Source organism: Prionailurus bengalensis, chromosome B4 (assembly GCF_016509475.1).
Source record: "Prionailurus bengalensis isolate Pbe53 chromosome B4, Fcat_Pben_1.1_paternal_pri, whole genome shotgun sequence".
Classification (NCBI taxonomy): domain Eukaryota; kingdom Metazoa; phylum Chordata; class Mammalia; order Carnivora; family Felidae; genus Prionailurus; species Prionailurus bengalensis.
The window spans coordinates 101,457,455-101,481,554 of record NC_057358.1 but is presented as its reverse complement, the minus strand read 5'-3'; the positions used below and the strand labels follow the sequence as shown (position 1 = coordinate 101,481,554).

General features: G+C 37.3%; 1 protein-coding gene across 7 annotated transcripts in view; it reads right to left on the bottom strand.

Moving 5' to 3' along the window:
- Positions 1-24,100, bottom strand: part of NAV3 (neuron navigator 3) — a 592,036-nt gene that overhangs the window by 75,298 nt on the left and 492,638 nt on the right. For 3 of the 7 annotated variants that reach the window (XM_043561562.1, XM_043561563.1, XM_043561568.1), the window contains 6 exons: positions 17,591-17,723; positions 16,391-16,661; positions 14,508-15,216; positions 11,972-12,460; positions 6,627-6,668; positions 5,066-5,226 (listed from right to left, as the gene is read on the bottom strand). In XM_043561562.1, the coding sequence (XP_043417497.1) occupies positions 5,066-5,226; positions 6,627-6,668; positions 11,972-12,460; positions 14,508-15,216; positions 16,391-16,661; positions 17,591-17,723 (1,805 nt within the window). The remainder of the gene's footprint in view (positions 1-5,065; positions 5,227-6,626; positions 6,669-11,971; positions 12,461-14,507; positions 15,217-16,390; positions 16,662-17,590; positions 17,724-24,100) is intronic. The other 4 variants (XM_043561565.1, XM_043561566.1, XM_043561564.1 and 1 more) reach the window with 3 other exon arrangements.

Below are 24,100 nucleotides of genomic sequence, written 5' to 3'. Positions count from 1 at the left end.
TGGAGTCCCTCTTTTCTCCTAACACTTTCATGGCAAGCAATATGTCAATTTCTAAAGCAACATTAAACAAAGCCACCAAGCAACCTCTCCTGTTTATGCTAGAAATACAGTAACAAGTATATTCTGCTGGCAATTAAGAAGAAAAGACTGCCTTCATAGAGTCATCAGTTTCTTTTAGAGAAGAATACATCTGGGAAAAACAAAAATGAAAAGGAAACACAAGGAATCTAAATTTCCCAAGAAGATCCTTTTGAAGTTCCCAACCAAAGACTTTTAGTCATTTTGAGTTCTGAATGTATGTCAGTTCATGGTCAGCACCATCATTGCTATCAGAGTTAGGTTATAAGAGAAGAAAATAATTTTTTAATGAAATGTAATATACATGGTATTTATAGCTCATCACAAGGTGAATCAATCACTTTTTCTGCTGTGTCTAAGACCACAGTGCCATAGTAAGACGGTCAGAAGTAGAAACCTGTTATGTTTCCCAAGCAGTACCTTATGTTCATAATTTGAAATACAAATTTATGTACTTAGTGCCAATTGCCAGAGTTCTAATAACACTCAATTTTTTAGGCCAAATGATGGTCATGAATTTAAAGAAAGATGTGATTGACTGAATGTACAACTTCTTTTGAAAGAATACTAACTTAAATGTGGAGTAAAAGCAAAGCAGAAAATTAAGAAATATAAATGCTCATATTTAAGACAAGCAAGCCGTTGTAAGTATCTGAGGAAGCAGGAGCCACTTAAGCAATCACAAAAGCTGCTGGGTGCTTTCAAAGCCTTAAAGAATTTATGTCATTGGCTTAAAATTCATCTGATATCATTTCAAAATCTCCAGGGTTTTGTTTTTTTTTTTTGACACAAGCACTACATTTCTTAATATATAATGACTGGCTTTCAAAACAATGTAAAATAGGAGGCCTATATACTATGAGGTAGACAAAAGGGAATGCATTCTATTTTCCAGGCACTATGCTGAATATTTAATAGATATTGACGAATTAATACACAGAACAATCCTCTGATAGAGCAGTTGTGGACTGGATTGAAAAAAGGACAAAAAAAGGAAAGAAATACAAGACTTAGAATTATATTGTGAGTGCATATCACATATAATAAAAAGTGAAAGAAACTATGGATTTGCAAAGTGTACAATCTGTAGGAAAGAAGGAAGAAAGAAGGGGGACCAAGGAGAGAGAGGAGAAGGAGTGAGGGCGTGGGAGCGAGGGAGGGAGAGAGGGAGGGAGGAGAGGGAGAGAGAGACAGAGAGAGACAGAGACAGAGAGATTTTTTAGCCAGCAGTGACTAATTCAATCTGATTGCTGACTGACTGCCAATAGATAACACTGAAGAACATTCTAGACTTGAATATTTATGTTTAAAGTACCTGGATTGGAGTAAATCATCCTATTCTATGTTCACAGTATGAACTGTCTCTTTGCTAAATGAATGAAATATTCAACACATTTATAAATAAATGTATTATGTCAATACATATCTAGAGGTTAGAAAGACATCTTATTCACTATTTGGCTTTGCATAATTCTTACCAAAATGGCTGCAGAGCTAGCCAAGTAAATTGTCCTTCTATAATTTCAAAACATAGGACTTAACCCATTCAAGAAACAGGAATGAGGATTAGAGTGAATTTTAAAGCAACTAATTTGCCTTTACAAACACTTTTGATAGTGTATCCCTTGGAACTATACCCCTATGCTATTTAAGAATGTTCAGTTAATATCTATGACAGGTCTGATTTTTTGGTGCTGTGGTTGCATAGAAAGATCAACATGGCATGGCCCTGAATGCAAGAATGGCCACTGGGGGTGGAGGAGGGGGGCTGGGCATCTGACTGAAAAGTAGAAAAATTAATATGTGAATAAACCAAAAAAAAATTATAAAATAGAAGACAAAAATATGATGGAAAAAGAGAATTTCTATAATGGGACACAAACTAGCACAAGCCTTCTAATGGTGGCCTTGTTTTCCAATTGTTTCAGGCAAATATTCCAATCTCTACCCTTCAATTTCTTCACAAATTATAAATTTAAAAAATGGCAAAATAAATGACCTCTAGGACCCATTCAAATCCAGGAGACACATCCAAATTTCTAAATAAGAGAGATGTAGATGTGACAATATATTAGAGAAAAGGGACCCACTGACTTTGCCTTATATTTCAGAGCAAAGCCACTTTTTAAATTAAATTAAATGTTAATTAGTGGTGATCTGAGGAGATAGGAACTAATAGAAATATGGAGTGGGTTTTTAAATACCTCAGAGTCCCTCCACTTTGCTACTATATCTTGACATATTAGTTACTGGGTTTATGATATTATTTTAAAATAAGAATATTCATATGAATGCTAATTTTAACTTATTTTGTGGAATCTGGGACTCTAAGAACTAGGTAGAGATTCAAGAAAATTTTATTTGATCTTTTAAAGGAAGAACTTCAAAAGTCTAATATATCTACATTTAGGTAGTTTCTGTTATGGGTGGGTTTAGACAAGAAGCTAGAGATGTCATAAGAATTTAACTAAAAGATGAATAATTGAACCATAGGTAGATGTCTCCCATCTCCAAGATTCTATGCTCTCATGAGTATAGAAGAATGGGGTTAATTCTAAATAGCTTGAAAGGTGAATATGGAGAGGGAAATAGTAACTTCCCACACAAAGTTGTTTATAAACAATCCTCTATACGCAAAAGGGTCCACAAATACATAGGTGAGAGGCTGATAGTAATGCTTCTACACGCTAAACGTGCAGCAAGGTGAGAAATAAAGCTGAGTAATCGTCACTCACAGCAAGATGACAATGAGTCTCACCAGGTTATGAGATGCCTTGCAAGGACAATGATCAAGAGTAAATAAAGTTTCATCCAAAGATGTATTTTGCTTACTAAGTTATTCCGATTTGTTCTCTTGAGTGAAACAGTCTCTATTATAGATAACATACATGCTGGGAATTGCACACAAACCAGTTTACTTTGGCAATAGCTTATGGTAGTCTACATATAATGATGTAACTGCAGTTCTCTTAAATTTCTGTTTGTTATATGTGACTTTTTATGGCAATATTTCTAAAAATTTTATCTATTAATATATTTTAATAGGTAGGAATGATAAAGAAACACATTGCAAATGCTGGCTGTTAGTAGTAATCAGTTGCTGATCATTCAGAAGAGATAATGTTCAAATTGAAAACAAATGATGATCAAAGCAAAATGCAAGACAATGGAACCCATATTCAAGTTAAAAAATTCCATTTGGTGTATTTTTATAAGTTTAATGATAAAATAATCCTATTTATGATTATTTTAATAGTATCCACTGTTTTGCCTAATATGTTGTCATGTATGGGAAGGTCTTACATCATAAGAATCAATGAGTGAAAATATTGAATATGAGAGTAGAGGCAGTAAGATCAATTTGAAATCTACAGCTATTGTGTCTGATAATGTAAGGCATGTTTTCTAATAAAAATGATGAGGTAACAGAGTCTATCAAGTCTTATACTCTCCTTAGTTTTGGTATACATTAAATCAGTCCCTTATAATATAACCTAGGTCTTATGGGTCCATTTCACAGTTGAGAAAATTGAGGCTAAATGACTTTGTCGAGGTCAGACATAGTAAGTGGTGAGGGTTTTTTTTTTTCCAAATAATAATGGAACATATGGATTTCATCAGAATAATATAAATGAAAAAATAGTGGGGTAAGGATTCAATTACTCAAATTAACATCAGGTATTAAAAAGAATGGTAGGAGACATAAGATACCTAGCAAACAGCATTCCAGGTGGTTTGGGTTTGTTGCAAATGTTGCATAAAATTAGAGTTTATTTCATATTTCTAGGACTCCATAAAAAACCTTTTCAATCCATTTTTGAAGTTAAAATTTTAAGCTTCTTGCCATGTTTTATAATTACAATTCAAAGTAAGTAAAAGCTATACCATTCTTTGCCATTATGAGGCAAAGAAGTCTCATCACTGTGTAGGTGTATATGTGTAGCAACAAAAACTTTGTGTCTAATAGGAATTCATTAGATCATATGGAACCATGACAGAATTAATGGTTTCTCATCGCCAGAGGCTTATTCTGTGTAGCAGGAAGAGTTACAAGAGAAAAGAAATAGCCTTTGTTGTCCTCACAGGACTGAAAATGTTGAAAAGTCCAAACTACTGAAGAATTTGGAAAACCGGTGGGTCCGTTATTAGAAGAAAAAGGTTTTGAAGCAAAAAGAAAAAAAAAATGAGACTTTATATGTAAATTTATAGAACATAAATCTGTTTTTAAAAGCAGTGGCTCTACCAAATTATAGCTGGTACGTTTAGACATCTTTATTTTATCATGCTTCCCAATGTTTTCTGTGACATTTACACAAATGATGCTATATGTCATACAAATGATGCTAAGCACACAAAGTAGCCCAATGGTTAAATTATCATTTTTTTCATTGCACTTATCCAAAAATGTTCCCATGGAATTCTGTTTATTTAAAGGACAGTTTTAGCTTTAAAATGGTATTAATTTTGATCACTTTTCAAGAAGCGATCTTAGAGTCATGGAGTTATGGGTTTTTTTTTCTTTTTCTTTATATTTTATGCTTCTCTACAAAAGTATGAGAAATTCTGCTAAGGACTTTAAAAAAACATTTTAAACAAAAAATAAGGAGCTGTTTTATTGGTTTTTAAGAGGACTCTGAGAAAACTCCACAGGCTTGAAGTCAGGTGTTCTGGGATCACTTACTGCTTGTGCCCCTGATGAGTGGAGAGACTTTTTTTTTTCCTCTTTTGCGTGAAATGACCTCTCTGTGCCTCTGGACCTAGACTGTAAAGTAACAACAGTAGTACCTATGTCACATTGTTGTCATGAGCAATAACCTGCATAACATTTGGGAAGTATTTTGCGAATAGTAAGCCATCAAACAAATAAAAGGTACTGCTGAGGTATCTTTGTCTTGTCTTTAAGTGAAGAATTTTTAAGAGATTCGAGGACTCCTGTGAGAGTAAGTGGTGAAAACAACACGATGAAATTGGGTTTAGGCTATTTTACCCAAGTTGGAAAAGTGGTATTTTCCTGTCGCAGAAGATGACATGGCAGAAGGGGAGAGCAGAGGTGACTGGTTGCCAGCATCCTGCAGCCCTCCAGTGGAATGGGAACGCAGCCACTCTTTGCCCTCTTCTTGGTTGGCCTGCCGAGACGATGGGGTATATCTGCAAAACAGCACAGCTAAGACACGTAAGCACATCTACAAGGGCAAGGCAATACCAGGACAAGAAAACAATTGAGAGGAGCTTACTATTCAGATTGAACAACATTCTCCAACAGATTGAATCTAATTATAATTGCTTAGTTCTTCCAGATGATCTGACACCATCTGTTTGAATCTCACAGGAAAAGAAAAATAAAGGATTTTGAAAGGAAAATTATGCTTCTGTGAGATATGTAGTTGAAAATCATAAGCAATGAGCAGACAGCCAAGTTAATTGAGAAGGACTCAAAAGCACAGTGCTTGGAAGGATGTGAAGAGGGTGAAAGCATGGACTAAATATGGCAGACAGTGGAAGGCCAGAAGCCAAGAGAACTGAAGTGATGGATACAGAAAAGCACAGGAAATGGAACACAAACTGACAGACATTTTTTGGAAAAAAAAAAAATTAAAATAAACATTTATTTCATTAAAATGCCACTTGACATCATGTCCAGATTTTTTTAAAAAAGAAAAAAAAATGGGCTCACTTTAGTGGAAAATAGATTTCTGAAGCAAAATATTGAAATGGAATAATCAATTACAAGCTGTTTGCTATTACTCAGGGACTGAAGAGGGGAAAAAAAAGATAACAGGGAAAGACCTATTTGGCCAGTGCTCATTTTCACCAGAGTAAGTAAGTTCTTAGCATCAAAGAACAGTCAACTCATTGTGTTCATATGTGTTATACCTCTATTCATAGTTCATTTTATATCCTCTCCTCAGATAAGAGTGTACAGTAAAGGATGGCCATGGATTAAATTTTCATTTTAGTTTTTATGATGAACTGAATGATTATTTTGATATTATTATGTAATACTGGAGTAATTCATATCTAAATTGACCAGCACTCCTGAAAAACAGAAATTAAAATTCTTGAGTTTCTACCAAAAGGATTCTGTAAAAATTCATACCTTAATTACAATATTTGTCCTCTGATGATGAAAATATATTTTCTTTGATTCAAATTAGAGCATCCTTCAACCTTTCAACATTAACTGGCCACATCTGTAGACTATATGGGTTGAGGTTTTGCAAGCATATGCCTCCAAGATGCTAAAGTTAGGGAAGTCAATTTTTTTTTTTAATTTACAGAAGTTGGGTTCTGAAATCTACCAAATGTTGCTACCCCCCAAATAATGGTATTTACATTGGATTTAATGAGTCTTGAACCCTACAGGTATCTCTAACCTGAGGCTTATCCCACCAAATCTTCAGGCCAGAGAAAACATCAGGATGAAAAGTGATGCCATCCTCAATGGCAGATACGTCATTGCAAACAAAGAAAGAAGAGGGAGAGAGACAGCACACAAAGTTTACATAACAACAATGAAAGGCAGCAATTGTGCTGAGAGAAATATATACCTTAGTCCCTTTTTGGGTAGTGTATTTCTGTCAAGCTGCATGCTGTTAAAACAAAGAAAACCCCTAAGGACATAATGTAAACAAAAACCTCAAAATTACACATCCAACAAAAATGATTCACTAAACTACACAAAATAAAATTTCTGTAACACACATTTAATGTTTAACTTATTGGAAAAGGACAACTAAAGGTGACCAGATGTCCATTGTTGTAACACATTCAATGACAATTTAGTGACAGGATCATGAGCAGGTAGATTAAATGACATGTTAACATTATTCCCCAGTAGATTCTATTTATTTCCTCCTATGGTAGTTTTTGCTTCCCTGTGCAACTGACTAGACTCTCACTGTGATTTCATATGTAGGAGAGTCATGTGTGGAAATCAGATAGATCTGCTCTGCCTAAGTTAAAGTGACCACTTCTAATGGACAGAGGAGAGGTAAAACACCATTTGATATTTATTTTTGTATTCAGATTATTTTTATGAAAAACAAAGGCAGATTTATTCTATTTGCATGTAAGAGAAGAAAAATAATATGTAATAAATATCTGCTTGAATCGTCATGTTTTTTGGCACCATTTATTTAAATACTTAATGAAATTATGCCATCTTTTGGAAATTATAAGTTAGGTATTTCAAAGGCTATCCATTGTATCAGTCACTATTTTAAAGAATCTCAATCGGTCATAGAAAGAGATGAAAGGATGTGTCTGGAGAAAATGAGAAATGGCCTCTCTAAAAATAGAAGAGGGTGTCAACAGCTAAATGGGACAAGTCTAGGGATTTCTGTTATAATCTCTGGCATGTGGATAACCAAAGAATAAAATTAATTTGAATTTGCAGAATAATAGCTCTCTTCCAGTAGAACCCCCAATGATCAAAATTAAATACACAGGATATGCATGATGGGAATGATATAACACAAATGCAAACACATCGACTTGAAAGTCAATCACTCAAAATCAAAGCTAAAATGTTTTCTTCTGTGGGTACTCCATTATTTAGCACTGCTGTAGAAAGCCACCAAAGGCATTATATGACTTTATTTATAGGGAATGTCCACCTAAGGTAATTACTCAGTTATGTAGAGGCTAGTTCTAGTGTACGTTTTGACTACAGAAGTTTTTTGAATAGTGTGGATAGGCAAACAAAAAGGAATCGTATTGAACAAATATGAAAAACCTGTAAATATGAACTATGGTTGTGCTAAAGCATTAATATGGTCACAAGCCATTTTAAAGATGACCTTTGTCTTGTGTGCAAATTTATTAAAGCTTAACATTGCAGAGGAAATTGAAAAGAGGCATTGTTTGCCAACATTATGAATTGTATAACATGTATATGTTTCTAGCACACAGAGAATTTAATGGAAAAAAAAACCTCAGAAAAAATGCATTTAAATTTGCCAATATAAGTTAAAGCTTGAAGTAGAAACATCTGTTTGAATCTGGATATTAATGGTTTTATAATGTAGACACTTCTCACATATCCCGAAAGGTCACAAACTCACTGCTTGCAGGGCCAGCAGGCAGTGGGAACGAGGGAAGTAAGGCTCTCAGCCAGCAGTCTGAGGAGGTCACGTACTGTCAATTTAAAGGCAATAGATGCTGTGCAGAATTGTGCAGGCAAGTTTGCTCCATGTGATATGTAAAAACAAGCCAGCAATTTCTAAAGGTGGTTACTACTTTCAATTATTTTTTTAATGTTTATTTACTTTTGAGAGAGAGAGAGAGCACAAGCAGGGGAGGGGCACAGAGGATCCAAAGTGGGCTCTGTGCTGTCAGCAGAGAGCCCGATGTGGGGCTTGAACTCACGAACTGTGAGATAACGACCTGAGCCAAAGTCTGATGCTCAACCGACTGAGCCACCCAGGCACCTCAAAATAATTTTTACAGTTTGGTTATTTTACAAAAAAAGAAAACAAACTAAACAAAATAACCGTAAACTGGTTGTGGCTCCAGGGCCATCAATGATCTGGGGCAGCTAGAGAGAAAATTACTGAAGAGCTTTTGGTTATTATTTATTATTTTACGATATTTTAATGAAGAGGAATTTAAATTAAAAAACGACTGATTCAATAACATTGAGATGTGAATATATCAATAAAATATTTGAAATTGTAGATAAACAGGTAAGGCATGAACTTATACACATCTCTATCATATCATTCTAGTTACTTTGTTTTAAATATTTATACTCTAGCACACTTTCTCTCAGATGGCTCTTTGGTTTCCTTAGTGTTCCCAACATGCTGCTCCCTGCTTAATTAGAATTAAGCCAGGATCTCTGATAGGATCTAATTTTCTCTTCAATAGATCATAAACTTTCTTGAATGCACTTTAAAGGATTAGAATAAATTGCTACTGCCTGCAGTTTTGTTTCCAAGAAAGGAAAAGTACAACCTGTCATATCAAAAATTATTTTGATCCAGTAATTTACTAGGAGGAACTAATTAATATTTATATCACATATTATACCTATGAAAGTATTTTATTGTTCAAATTTAATATTCATCAGTACATTTCACTAAAAACCCAGGGCAAAATATGCATTTACCTAAAATTAGTCTTTTTGGGGCACCTGGGTGGCTCAGTCGGTTAAACGTTGGACTTCGGTTCAGGTCATGATCTCATGGTTTGTGGATGCAAGCCCCGCGTCGGGCTCTGTGCTGACAGCTCAGAGCCTGGAGCCCGCTCCGGATTCTGGGTCTCCCTCTCTCTCTGCCCCTCCCCTGCTTGTGCTCTGCCTCTCTCTCTCTCTCTCAAAAATAAATAAACATTAAAAAAATTAAAAAAATAAAATTAGTCTATTTAAGATTTATTTTAGAAAAATTATTTATATTTTTAATACTGGGATACTTCCATTGGTAAAACTGGTCTATTTCAAAAACTGAACAACAATAATAACAAAAGATTTGCTTAAGGAAAATAAGTAACTGCATATTTGCTGGTGTATTTCTAAGTGAAAATGTATATTGGCTACTGCTAAAATATAAATCAAAGTAAAATACTAACGTTGCATTTATATCTATAAACCTCAATATTATCATCTGGTTTGATTTGACGGTTACTTGGTTATAAATAGTTACTTGACTATTTTTGATATCTGAATGCCAAAGAAATAGGTTGATGGCTCAAGGGTCAACTTGTTGCAGCCATATTTATGATTTAAAAAAAATCAGTGTTTTGGAGGGTGATTCGGGTTAATAAAAAATCACCTATTTGCAGGGTGCTTAGTTTGGTTATAAAAGTGTTATTTGGATTTCTCATATATGAGTACACAATCAAAGATACAAACTATAGACTGTTAACAGATTTTCAATATAGAGTAAAACCTTGGATTGTGAATAACTTGTTTTGCAAGTGTTCTGCAAGACGAGCAAACCTTTCTAATACATTTTAACTTGATAAATAAGTAATGTCTTGCAACACGAGTAGTACGTGATGCCAAACGTCACATGATCAAAACTCAGCCAATGGTTCTTGAAATTCAATTTGATAGGAGTGCTTTCGATTACAAGCATGTTTCCAGAATGAATTATACTTGCAAACCAAGGCTTTGCTGTAATTTGATTTACTCGTTGAAAGTTTTGAAAATGACATATGAAGATACCCATTCGCCTGAAAGGGCAGAAACTCAAATCTAAGATGCTGTAGAAAGCCTAACTTCTGAGATAGAAAATGAAATGAAACAGTACTTACAACCATTGTTTTTTGTGTATGCAGCTGGTCTTTATGCCTGCTACCTATCATGAGAAAACTAGAAGGTATATAGATGCAAACACCTACAGTTTAATCTCTATTACCCAGTTCTTTGTCTTGTGTCTCTTGGCCCAGTTACTTATTTATGCAGAAAAATGTTATTTTGTAATTAGCAGCCCACCATAGGAACTATCAAGCATAAATATTTCAGTTCTAAAATTCTTGGGTCAGGGGGATGTCTTATGGGCATTGCTGTCCATGTACCATGAGGGGGCAGGGATGTACAGTGGGATGGAAGCAACGCTCAGCATTTTACAAAGGCAAGAGAAACAGAAGAGCAACGGGAAATCCCGGATTAAGGGATAACCAGTGCTATGCAGTAAGAGCTTTAGTTGACCTTTAAAAAAATGATTCTGGGAATAAGGCTGGAAGTCTGGAAAAGAGGTGATATGTCAGAATGACTAACAGACTGAACAAAAGTTTAGGAAATGATCTGAGGCATTTTCATCGGCTAGTGGTGCTTTCCCCAATAACATAATTAAGACATATGGCCAAGACCATTTCTGAAAAGTTGTAGGTGTGTCAAGAAACAAATAACATTAAGTTAATCTTGGAGAAAGTGGCCATTTCAGGGCATTTTCCTGGGGGAAAGAGTCAGTACCAAAGTATCTGAGAAAGGATTTTTGGGGTGAGAGAAGCTAAAGGCATTTTGGTCAGCAGTGACACTTTCTGGTAAGTGTATTAGGTAAGGAATACCTTCTTATGTTCTTTTTAAGTTAAAAAAAATCTCATTAAACCAATGGGAAACACCTTGTAATGTGATTTGTTCTCAAGGGGCCTATTTTTTCTTTATTTTTTTAACGTTTATTTATTATGGAGAGACAGAGAGACACAGAGCATGAGCAGGAGAGGGGTAGAGAGAGGGGGAGACATAGAATCTGAAGCAGGCTCCAGGCTCTGAGCTGTCATCACAGAGCCCGACACGGGGCTCGAACCCACAAACTGCGAGATCATGACCTGAGCCAAAGTCAGTCGCTTAACCAACTGAGCCACCCAGGCACCTCAAGGGGTCTATTAAAAATATCACTGCTGCTACTAATTTTCTCTAAGCATTCATACCTGACAATTGACTTTTTTTTTTCCAATTCAGCTAGGATTCTCCAGTGATCTTTTTGCTATTTTCCCAGAGAAGTGATAATAAAACAAACTTAACATATGCTCAGAGCACGATTGTCAAATCCATTTACATTCGGTCTTTAAAAATACTCAAATTATCATAAGGAGCTCTGTTATCTTGGAGCTCAGGCCAAATCGTTAACATGTCTGGAGAAGACATCACTTAATACACAAACACAGGCTTTGAATTTTTTCAAATCGCCTATCTGGTATATATGTACGCATTCATATTAAGAAACTTAATTATGCAACTATCCTATCCGTGATGGCTTTTTTCCCCCCTTCTACATACTTGGTAATATGCGCAAACAAAAGGCCCGTTAATCTCACATCCCTTGAATCGTCTGTTCCCTTGCGGAGTGGCTCTCCCATGGACCTCAAGGGAATTTAGTGGGGCAGGAGGGTAGGCGCAGCGTAGGGAGGAGGCGGCGAAGACTTCGTCGATGCCTCTAGGAAAGCTCACCTTTCTGAGAGAGTAGATCTCACACTACCCGTTCTCATGAGCAGGCTTTGCACCTCGTGAGCGCCTGTGGTCAGTCCGGACAGGGAGCCATGATGGCTGAGGGGGAGGTCAATAGACTCAGAGCTCGTATGGAGGCTAGTCATGGACTGGTAACTCGGAGTGTCCTTGCTGCCGGCAGAGGAACTGCTCAGATTGGCAGCCCACACGAGACCACCCGAGGTGAAAGAGTGAACCGACGCCGGGCTGGAAGCCAACGAGTGACTTAAGCTTATAACGTCTGTAGTTAAGTCTGAGGGTTTATTGAAGAGAGGGCTGCTGCTGCCACTCAGCCCACCAGCACTGCCCATGCTGCCCGTACCAGACGACGGTGACTCCAGACTGCCTTGCCGCGCTAAAGTGGTACTAGGACTGGGCATTACTGAGGAGGATTTCACACCCTCAGTATTAGGTGCAGGGGCAGATTTGCCACCTGCCTTGGCACCAAACAACCTAAAAGAAAAACAAATAACAACTTCAGTTGTTCCAAGAAACCGACATCCACACTCAATATTTAGGGTTACAGTACACAGAGCCAAGCGTGCTTCGGCGTGCCCAGCCACCAAGCACTTCCCGCCTCTGTGTCAACGAACGTTACGAGCTTGCACTTCTTAATGTCGTGCCAAAAAATGTCTCGTATCACCATAAGGGTCAGTCGGTACTGGGCCGCCGCCCGCGCGGTGGGGGGAAGCGGGCAGAACAAAAGGAGATCAAACATGAGAGTCCCAGGCTTTCACAGTTTAAGTGATCATGAGAGTCTTTCAAGAAAGAGAGCTTGAGCACATTTGCTGGTACCTATTTACAGAGCCATTATAATGAAACAACTTCTACGCATTCGGTACGTAACACTTAAAATCTTTTCTCTCTTTTCTCTCTCTCTCTCTCTTTTTTTTTCCTCTCTCATTGTAACAGTCTGTTCAAAATCTAAAAGGAATGCTTAAGGCAAGGTTCGGGAGGTTATGTTATGTGGCTGGTGGCCTGAGTGGCTGTCAGAGAGCAGTTGGTTAGAAACAAGATTGGACACTGTTGGCAACATGTTGGTTTGTGTGCGTTTTCCTCAAGAAAGACCAAAGGGTTTTATGTCAGTTGCCAGTGCTATTCAAATACATATTTATAATAGTGATTTGAAACAGAGGTGGTGCTAACTTGGATGTTGGAGTTCAGTTCAGAAAACATTTTAGTTTTGTAAATGAAGCAGATGATATCATCGAATTTATGTAAATATGGAAATAAAGTGATATGGAGTAATGGCATAATGATTACTAACTAATTAAGTTGCAATGAAATCCATATTTCCTACAGTGAAGTATTTTATGACGAATATGAGAAATTGTTTCATAGGTAATGGGCCACTGGAGGGCACTATTGGCTTTTATTTAAGCAAGAGAAATAATTACTCCCACAATAAGTCATTATTCTTTCAGATGAGATTCAACATTTCAAAAAGCCAGTTTTTCAGAATTAATATTGCTACTGAGGAATATAATCTCCAGGTTTTCAAACAATCATGTAACTGAGATTGCTTGAAATGTAAAAGTAAATGTTTCAAGACCCTTTATTTCCCAGTTTGGTCATCATAATAAAAACAAACATTAAACATACTTAACACGTAATGAACTATAAATCATACTCTATCATATCATAGATGAGGAAACAGACCCAGAGAGGTTCAACCATTTGTCGCAAGTCTTGAACCACATGTATTTCCCTGCCACTTAAAACACAGTAGTATTTAAAAACAATGATATCTCACAGCAGAATTCCACATATTTAATATCGAAGACAGTCCTCGTATAGAAACTAAGTTATGCTGCTTATCAGTCATATAAAGGAAAGCGATGAAGCTAGAAAACCTAGCTCATTCCTTAGTTGTAACCCTGTGTGAAATATCCAAATGTTTTCAAATTCCGTCCATGATATCGTGCCTTTATTTTCATTAATCTGTCAAGATCGGGTACTACATCAATCTGTCCAATATAATCTTTTACAAGAAAAACAATCTCGTCTACGTTCATGATCATTTGACTCATTAAGAGCCAGCAAGATAATAAACACTGGAAACAAATACCAACAGTCATAAAGGCCCATTTTGCTTTATTTGTAATTGTGGAGAGATGGAAATCTATGGAAATTTTATAAGCGATCACTTTATTTTATCACTACCCCTAGGTATTGCCATCTGCTCTTAAGTTTCTTATAAATGCTGTTTTTATGTTGCTAATATTAGATGAGAATGGAACTGGGAAGCTTGAGCATTTCTCAAAATGAATTCCATTTTTTATTTTTTGCTGGTTATTTACACGACCAGCTTTTTAAAACTCACTGTACTCAGAAACTGAATAAAAGATTCTAAGATTATACATACCTTACAATATACATGTAGGGTATATATACTCAGGATATAGGATTTTGGACACATATATTTTATCGACACACGGTTTACATGTCTCCTACGGCATAGCATACTCTATTTTCCCAGCATCATCTTACACACTCTTACCTTCGGAACGTAGGTGAGGCAATGTCAGGATACTTGGATCCCGGCTGCCTGAGCCCTTGTGTCCCGCAGGCGCTGGCAGAGGTGGGGCTGGATTTGGGGGACCCTGACAGAGAAACGCTCTCTGAATCTGAGACGGCCACTTTTTCCTTTTCCTTGTCTGTTTGGTTGACAGTGACGGGACTCGAGCGCCCTGACCCAATCTTAGTAGGTTCTCTGAGCTTCGAGGTGGTGGCGCCAGCCGACTTGCTGCTGACATTGGAATCAATACTGCTGGTGCTGGACCTGTGGCCGCCTCGGCCGGGGATGCCGCTCGCGCTGGACTTGGAAGGGCGGGGCAGGCTGCGGTACTGCAGGGACGACTTGGAGCTCACGTGCAGCACGCCGTCGTCCTGATTCTGTGAGCCGTCCAGACTGGTTTTCCTCCCGGCGCTGGACTTCCCACCGATGGCAGCCGACTTGGGAATTTTACCCAGTGTTGCCGATCCGCTTGTAATTGTGGCTCCACTGCTCGTGATCATAGTAGATGAGCCTACCCCGCTTGACTTCTTAAATCCAAAAGAGCCGGGAGCAGTAGATCTTCCAATGCCCGAAGGGGGCTTTTTCCCCTCGTCTCCACTGCTTTTTCCTGCATCTGAAGGAGACCTCTGTAGAGATGATCCTTTTAGAGGACTTTTGCCTTTCTCGGAAGCTTTGGCATCATCGGTTTTCCCTAATTAACGAGAAATACACAAATATGCATGCCGGCACGCTTCGATTTCATAATACTCTTTCTCTAAACCATGTGTAAAAAATGTGAACACATCTTTATGTTACTTCAGTACCGAAATATGGATTAATATATTGAGAGGGTTGAGTACAAAGCTATAAAATTATGGCTCTTAGAGGAAATGTGATGAGTGATGGAGATAAAATGGAAACACATATTTTTGCAATTTATTATTGTCTTTTATCTCACAATTCTCTTCTTTTATCAGGATGGCACTTAATCTTATCAAGCTAAGTGCCAGAAAAAGAATTCACTTGAATATATATAAGATTATTATATTTAGAGTACCCTGGTACATCACTAATTCAGGTGGCATTATTTAAAATTGGGCACCGTTTCCTTTTTTTCTTTCTTCTAACTTTATTTATTTATTTTGAGAGAGAGAGAGAGAGAGAGAGAGAGAGAGAGAGAGAGAACATGAACAGGGGAGGAGCAGAGAAAGGGAGAGAGAGAATCCCAACCAGACTCTGTGCTCCTAGCACAGAGCCTGATGTGGGGCTTGAACCCACAAACTATGAGATCATGACCTGAGCAGAAATCAAGAGTCGGACACTTAACCAACTAAGTGCCCATAAAATTAGGCACCATTTTAAAAACAGGGAGAGAATCTTAAAAAAAAAGAAAAAAAGATGGTAAAATTTGGCAGAATTCTTTCACTCTCTTCTTTCATAAAGTGTAATTCACAAATGATGTTTCAAATCTCCAGAATTCCAACCCATTAGATTAGTGTGATTGTTCTTGCCTCTCAGTGGTGGTAGTAAAAATTAGAGGTATGCTTACCATAAATATTCCCAACTTTCATAAGGAAGTCAGAAAGAATGCAATCTTGTTTTTATTAGGCAGACTTCTTTTATTTGCACACGAACAGAAATGACAGCGGCAGAATAGACACTCAATAGCCCCAAATTATGATGGTGCTCTCTAGAGAATGCCAAATTGTTGTATTCATGTGGACTTCTATGGTAAAGCATGTGAAATTTACATAGGAAAAAAATAACTATACAGAGAAGAATAGGATTTAATTAAAAAATAAAGCTATCATTAAAGAGAACCAAGACTGAATGGAAGCTATAAATTAAAACCTTTTTGCATAACAGCTGTGAAATGACAAGCCTACCAGGGGTCTTGAGTGCACTTGTTCCAGCTTTCTGCCTCGATGACGCTCCCCCTTGGGCAGACATGCCTCTTCTCCAGGAACCTGTCTGGGAGATGGACAGGGAGGCTTTCTGCCCTGTCTTCTCGGGGTCTTCAGGAAGTCCTGAGGAAATAGCCTTCCACTTGCTGCCACTATCCCCATGGCTGTCGAGGTCCTCTTCTGTTTTCTTCAGCTCCTCGGTAGCATCCCATGTCTCATCTGTTGTAGAACGTTTCTCTGAATCTGTCTTCAGCTATGAGGAAAATATTACAAAGAAACTTTGTGCAGAAAAATCTATGAAGTGTGAACAGGCATTGCAATGTACTTTCAGATAACTGGTTAAAAAAAAAAGCAGCACTGATTTATATTTCAAAAGAATCCCAGAGACTCCTATTTTTATCTCTGCCTTCTTAATTTAAGTTTCATTAATTTTAGTCACATAATTCTCACTTGCACATATTAGAGAATGTCGGAATAAATATGTGCAGAAAACCCCAATTACATACTCCAGAGAGGAAGAAATTTTCTATGTCAAATCTAACAAGGAAAAGTAAGACAAGATAAAACTTAATTATCTAATATCCATTCTTGATTTACGATTCTCAAGAGATGTAGTAATTTATTTCAGAGATCAATACAAAATTAATGAAGAACTATTTAAAGTTAGACTATTAAAATATTTTTTGAGTTAAAAAATATCAATATTACAAAAACAGATATGGTAAAAACAAGTCTTTCTGGGTTGGCTTATAATCAATAGAAAAAAATACATATACACAAGCTGCTTCAGTTTATGCAATTATTTCAGATTAAGGGGTCATGCTATATATATATATATATATATATATATATATATATATATAATTTTATTTTAGAGACAGAGAGAAAGACAATGTGAATGGGGGAGGGGTGCAGAGAGGAGAGAGAGAGAGAGAGAGAGAGAGAGAGAGAGAGAGAGAGAGAGAATCTTAAGCAGACTCCATGCTCAGCATGCAGCCTGATGTGGGACTCGATCTCACCACCATGAGATCATGACCTGAGCCAAAATCAAGAGTTGGAGGCTTAACCAACTGAGCCACACAGGTACCCCTGTGCTACATTTTAATCCAATATAAATAGTTGGGGGGGCGGTTGGGGAGAAACCGGCAGAAGCACTGGAAAAAGAAAGAAGGCAATTCTCACCTGTGTGTTCTTCCTGGAAGGGACAGTGATGTTAGAGTAAGAGCTGACTGAGGATGTCGTATTCAAGTCATCTGTGCTGATATTATCGAGGGTGTCACTGAGACCACTGCTCACAGAGCTGCTGTCATCCCAGCTAAAGGCAAGACACACAGCAGCAATGAACTAAACACAGGATGCATAAGGAAGTCACCTATATTTCCATCTAACACTTATCATGTCTTGGAAGGATGATCCTCATTTTTTAAATCTCATGATGAAAAGTTATTGACTTTCCATTTTTGGAGAATCATATTAAATAAGAATTGAACCTCATCTGATATATGCAAAGAATCAGCGCAGATCTGGCCTCCAAGGGAGTGTCTCTAGAATGAATGAAAACACCACTATAAATACAGCATGGTATTAGGAAAGAATAAAATTAACAATGACTTTTTTTCCCCTGGAAAAAGCAACATTGCATATAAGAATTTGTTCTTTGTTCTGAAAATTAAAAAAAAAAAAAAAGAACTGTGCTTTAGTTAGGAATCAAAGTAATTCTTCATTCTTCCTCCTACCTTAGTAACTACTTCTAATGATTCACCAACTTTTGAGCATTGAGTTTCACTTCTAGCATATCATTACTCCTGCCATACCTCACAATTTCTGGCCTGGACAAGAGACAATACCCTCTTATCTGGCCTTCCTGCCTTTGGTCTTTCTCAATACAATTTCATTGCTAAATTTGGGTCAATGATCAAAAATGATCAAAAATGATCAAAAATTCACATCTGGCCATGTCACCCCTCCTCTTCACAGACTTCTCTTTACCAAAGCCATAGATTCCAAAAGAAAATGCACCTGCCACACAGGATGGACAAAGCAATCCATTGGGGTGTAAGAAAAATATCTGAAATTCTGAATACATTTGTTTTTAATCTAAAGAAGAAAACAATCACATAAGCTATATTAATATTCATGTGCAGGCTAACAGGTGCAACCTCATTTAGTCAATGTGCCAGATGATGCAGAAGTAATGTAGGATAAGCAGGGTAACTTGAATGAGAAGAGCAGCTCCACAGTTCCAAGGAGTGGGACATGGTTCTCTTCTTTATTGTCTGTTTCTCAGTCTATTGTGATGTATTGCTGCTTACCTGTGCTCTGTTAAACAAAGTCAGCCACATGGGATACATATGTTAGAGGCAGACAAAAGTTAAGTCTCATTAAATGACAAGTTGCTTTCAAAACCTTCTACAAGTAATCCATATATTAAGAGAATATCCTTTTTAAAGTTTTATTTATTTATTTACTTATTTAGAGGTCAAGCCGGGGAGGGGCAGAGAGAGAAGAGAGAGTTCCACGCAGGCTCCGTGCTCAGTGCAGAGCCTAACACGGGGTTCCAGCTCACGAACCACGAACCTGAGCTGAAATCAAAAGTTGGACACTTAACCGACTGAGCCATCCAGGTGCCCCAAGAGAATATCCTTAATGAAAGCATAAGCAAACCACAGAGGAACTGATACTTTTCCTACTTTGGTATACACACTGTTAATGATGATCCCGCCCCTGCTGTATTTTGTTTGCGATATTAGCTACTGATAGCATAAAGCATCATGATTACCAAAGATATTTATAAGGCAGATTGTTATCAATGACCGTATTTTAATTGAGATATAATTGACATGCAACCTTATATCACTTTTAGGTATACAAATAATGATTTGATATAGGTATATTTTGCAAAATGATTACCACCATAGGTTTAGGGAATATCCATCACCACACTGTTACAAATTTTTGTCTTGTGATGAGAACTTTTTAAGATTTACTCTCCAGGTAACTTATATATATGTCTATTTATTTATTTTGAGAAAGAGAGAGAGAGCACAAGCAGGAAGGGGAAGCAAGAAAGGGAGAGAGAGAATTGCAAGCAGGCTCTATGCTGTGAGTGTGGAGACTGACATGGGGCTCCATCTCACAAACCATGAGATCATGACCTGATCCTAAACCAAGAGTTGGATGCTCCACCAACTGAGCCACCCAGGTGTGTCCAGAATCAGTATTTCTATTAATAGCCTCTTCCACTGTCAATCTTAGCATCAGTGACTATAAAGTCAAATGCCACAACTCTTATGGTAATCATAAACATCACTTATATTTTACAACCATGTAAAATCTCAAATGAACACAATAGCTTGGTGGTTTAGATGATATAAGTGACAGAATCCCAAACAATATAAAAACATTGCAATCTAGAAATAGAAAAGTAGGGGCACCTGGGTGGCTCAGTTGGTTAAGTGTCCGACTTTGGCTCAGGTCATGATCTCATGGTTTGTGAGTTGGAGCCTGGCGTCAGGCTCTGTGAGGACAGCTCAGAGCCTGGAGCCCGCATCAGATTCTGTGACTCTCTCTCTCTGCCCCTCCCCTGCTCATGCTCTGTCTGTCTGTCTCTCTCAAAAATAAATAAACATTAAGAAGCATTAAAAAAATAATTCTCTTTTTCCCTTTCTTCAACCCCTCCCCTGCTCACACTGCCTCTCTCTCAAAAAAAAAAAAAGTATAGTAAAATGTATCTAATTAATAAGTTAAATATCATAGATCATTATAAGAACATAAAGAAAAATTTTCCAAATTTAGCTTAGTGTAATAAAAAGACAAATAGAGTCATAAAATTAAAGTCTTTATGTTATACACCTAAAACTCATATAACTCTACATGTCAATTATGCCCAATAAAAAATTAAAGTCTTTCATGTGAGTCTTCTTTAGAGGTTCACAGCTAGTATGTTCACTTGTTATTCTGACTTTACTAGCTCATAGTGTTGTGTGAGAAGCAAATGAATCACTTCTATAAACTATTTTATAATACCTTATACTTTTCCATCTCTTCCAAGATTTCAAATTCTGCAATCACATTTTTTGACCACAATATTCCATATTTCCAGCAAGCTAAAATCTGATTCCTAATTTTTATGTCAACTTTATAGAGAGTTCCTCTTACGCATTTTTACCAGCCTTCTTGTGTTGTTGTTTTTTTTTAATTTTAGTGAGCTCTTTACCAAGCGATGCAAGATGCAAAGGTGCTGAAGCAAAAGGAACACTAAAATAATAGTGCAACCATTACTCTTCTAGTTCTTGCCACCCTCATAGTCTTCCATATCTGTCTTGACTTTATATTACTTAAATATATGTTTTCTCCATTCTTTTTTTTTGAAAAATACAAGAAAGTCAGCTAATTATAATGACTAATATAATATGTATTTTATTATATACAATACATTTGATTATATAAAATAAATCATTGTTATGATTTCTCAGGGCTACTTAGAAATTCTGTTTTATCGTAAAGTAACTTTCCTGTAGTTTGGAGGAAGATGGCAGCAAAGTAGGAGGACCCTAGGCTCACCTTGATCCCTGAATACAGCTAGATAACTACCAAATCATGCTAACTACCCCAGAAAATGACCTGAAGACCGACAGAGCAAACTCTACAACTAAAGGCAGAGAAGAGGCCTCATCAATGAAGGTAGAAAGTGCAGAGACATGAGAGAAATCAATTATAGCCACTGTGGTGGGAAGGGAGCGCAGTCACAGAGAAGTGGGAGAGACAGAGTAGCACACAGGTGTGTGCACAGGAAGGACAATTCCCCATAACAATTGGCTTGGAAGGCAAGAGTGGCTGAATTTCAGGAGTTCTTGCAACCAGCAGGGCTGAGAGCCTGGAGTTTTAAAGGTCAGTGGGCTTGCCTCAGGGAGAACCCAGAGGGCACTGCACTGCTCTTATTGAGAGGGGAGGGCACATAGCCTGGGGCCATATAGCATGGAAACAGCAATCTGAAGAGTGCCTGGGGGCACACAGCGTGGAGGTCCTTTGCAATTCTTGGAGTGTGTCCCAGAGAGACAGCATTCATGGAGAGACCCTTTCAGGAGCAAAGGAACTAGCTAGCACCATTTCCTTTTCCTGCTCCTCTGCACAAGCACAGAGCCACCTGTGGAAACCAGTGCAGTGTCCACACTTGCTACCTAACTTCCATACACCAAGCCCCTCTCCCCAGTCCAACTCCCCTGCTCGGTGGAACCACCCCTCACAGTTACACTTGTCTCTGTCCCAACGTGGAAGGCCCCTCTCTCAGAAGACTGGCTGAAACACCTTTCCATACTGTGCCTTTCAACCCTGGAGTTTCTCAGAGCCTCAGTTTCGGCAACAGTGGCAATAGGTCTCCAGCAATAAACAAAGAAAAACTCTGCAGATGACTGGTCTGAAGGATAAAGTGGCAAGGACATAACAGCAGGGTGCACACAGCACACATTCGAGACACCCCCTAAAGCAACAGGCCCTGAGAGACAGAGAACATCATACTGCAGGGCAATAGAGGACCTCTTCTTCATAAAGCCGTTATCTTTATTAGCAGGAGACTAGCTGATACTTCTAACACACAGAAGTAGGAAGAGACTTAGATAAAATCAGTAGACAGAGGAATTTGCTCCAAATGAAAAAACAGAACAAAGCCGTGGCCAGAGATTTAAGTGAAACAGATATAAGGAACATGCCTGATAGAGAATTTAAAGTAATGTTCATAAAGATACTCGATGGGCTTGAGAAAAAGAGTAAAAGGAATCAGTGAAACCATTAAACACAGAAATAAGGAATAACAGCAGAGATACAGGGCTCAATAAGTGAAATCAAAATTAATGATGGAATGAACAGCAGGCTGGAAGAAGCAAAGGAATGAATCAGTAACCTAGAAGAGAGTGATGGAAAGTAATCAAGCTGAACAAAAGAGAGGAAAAAGAATTATGCAAAATGAGAATAGACTTAGAGAATTCAGTGACTCCAACAAATATAATAACATTTGTATTGTAGGAGTCCCGAACGAAGAGAAAGGGGGCAGAAAATTTATTTGTAGAAGTAATAGCTGAAAATTTCCCTAATCTGGGGAAGGAAGCAGATGTCCAAATTGAGGAGGCACAGAAAGAACCCACAACAAAATCAACAAAAGCAGGTCTACACCAAGACATATTGTAATTAAAATGGCAAAATGTAGTGATTAAGAAAACTCCTTAAAAGCAGAAAGAAAAAGGAAGACAGTTACCTGCAAGGAAAATCTCCTAAGGCTACAAGCATATTTTTCAACAGAAACTTTCCAAGCCAGAAGAGACTAGCATTATAGATTCAAAGTGCTGAATGGGAAAAATCTGAAGCCAAGAATACTCTACCCAGCAAGGCTGTAATTCAGAATAGAAGGAGAGATAAGTAGTTTCCCAGACAAATAAAAACTAAAGGAGTTCATGATCACGAAACCAGCCTTGCAAGAAATACTAAAGGGGACACTGTCAGTGGAAAGGAAAGACCAAAAATGACAGTATGAAAGTAGGAAACACAAAAGCAGTAAAAATGAATATTTCTATAAAAACACAGTCAAGGAACTCACAAAATGAAAAGGATGCAAAATATAATGCCATGTACCTTAAACATGGGTTCAAACTTAAATGGCCATCAACTTAATAAAGGCTGCTATATGCGGGAGATGTAACATATAAACCTACTAGTAACCACAAATTAAAAACCACTAAGAAATATGCAAAAAATAAAGAGAAAGAAATCCAAATACATCACTAAAGAAAACCAGCAAACCATGAAAGAGAGCAAGAGAAGAAAGGATCAGAGAAAATCTTCAGAAATAACCACAAACAAGTAATAAAATGGCAATAAGCACACATCTATCAATAATCATTTTGAATATAATGAACTAAATGCTCCAGTCAAAAGATACTGGGTGACAGAATGGATAAAGAAAACAAGGCCCATCTATATGCTTCCGACAAGAGACTCGTTTTAGAGCTAAAGATACCTGCCTATTTAAGGTGAGGGGATGGAGAAATATTTAACATGCAAATGGATGTCAAAAAAAAAATAGAACAGCAATACTTCCATTGGACAAACAAGACCTTAAAAAAAGACTGTAACAAGAGACAAAGAAGGGCACAATATAATAGTAAAGGGGACAAGCCAACAAGAAGATATAACAATATAAATCCAATATTTATACACCCAATATGAAAGCACCTAAATACATAAATCAGTTAATAACAAACATAAAGGAAATAATTGACAATAAAACAGTAATAGTATTGTATGGGACTTTAACACCCCATTCACATCTATGGACAGTTCATCTAAAAAGAAAATCAACAAGGAAACAATGGCTTTGAATGACACATTGGATGGACCCTATAGATTTAACAGAAATATGTAGAACATTCCACCCTAAAATTGCAGAATCCACATTCTTTTCAAGTGCACATGGAATATTCTCCAGAATAGATCAGATATTAGTCCACAAAACAAGTCTCAACAAATTCAAGAAGACTGAAGTCATACAATGCATCTTTTTTTAACATAACTCCATGAAACTAGAAATCAATCACAAGAAAAAATCTGGAAAGACAAAAATACATAGAGTTTAAACAACATGCTACTAAGCAATGAATAGGGCAATCGGGAAATAAAAGAAGAAACAAAAAGAACATGGAA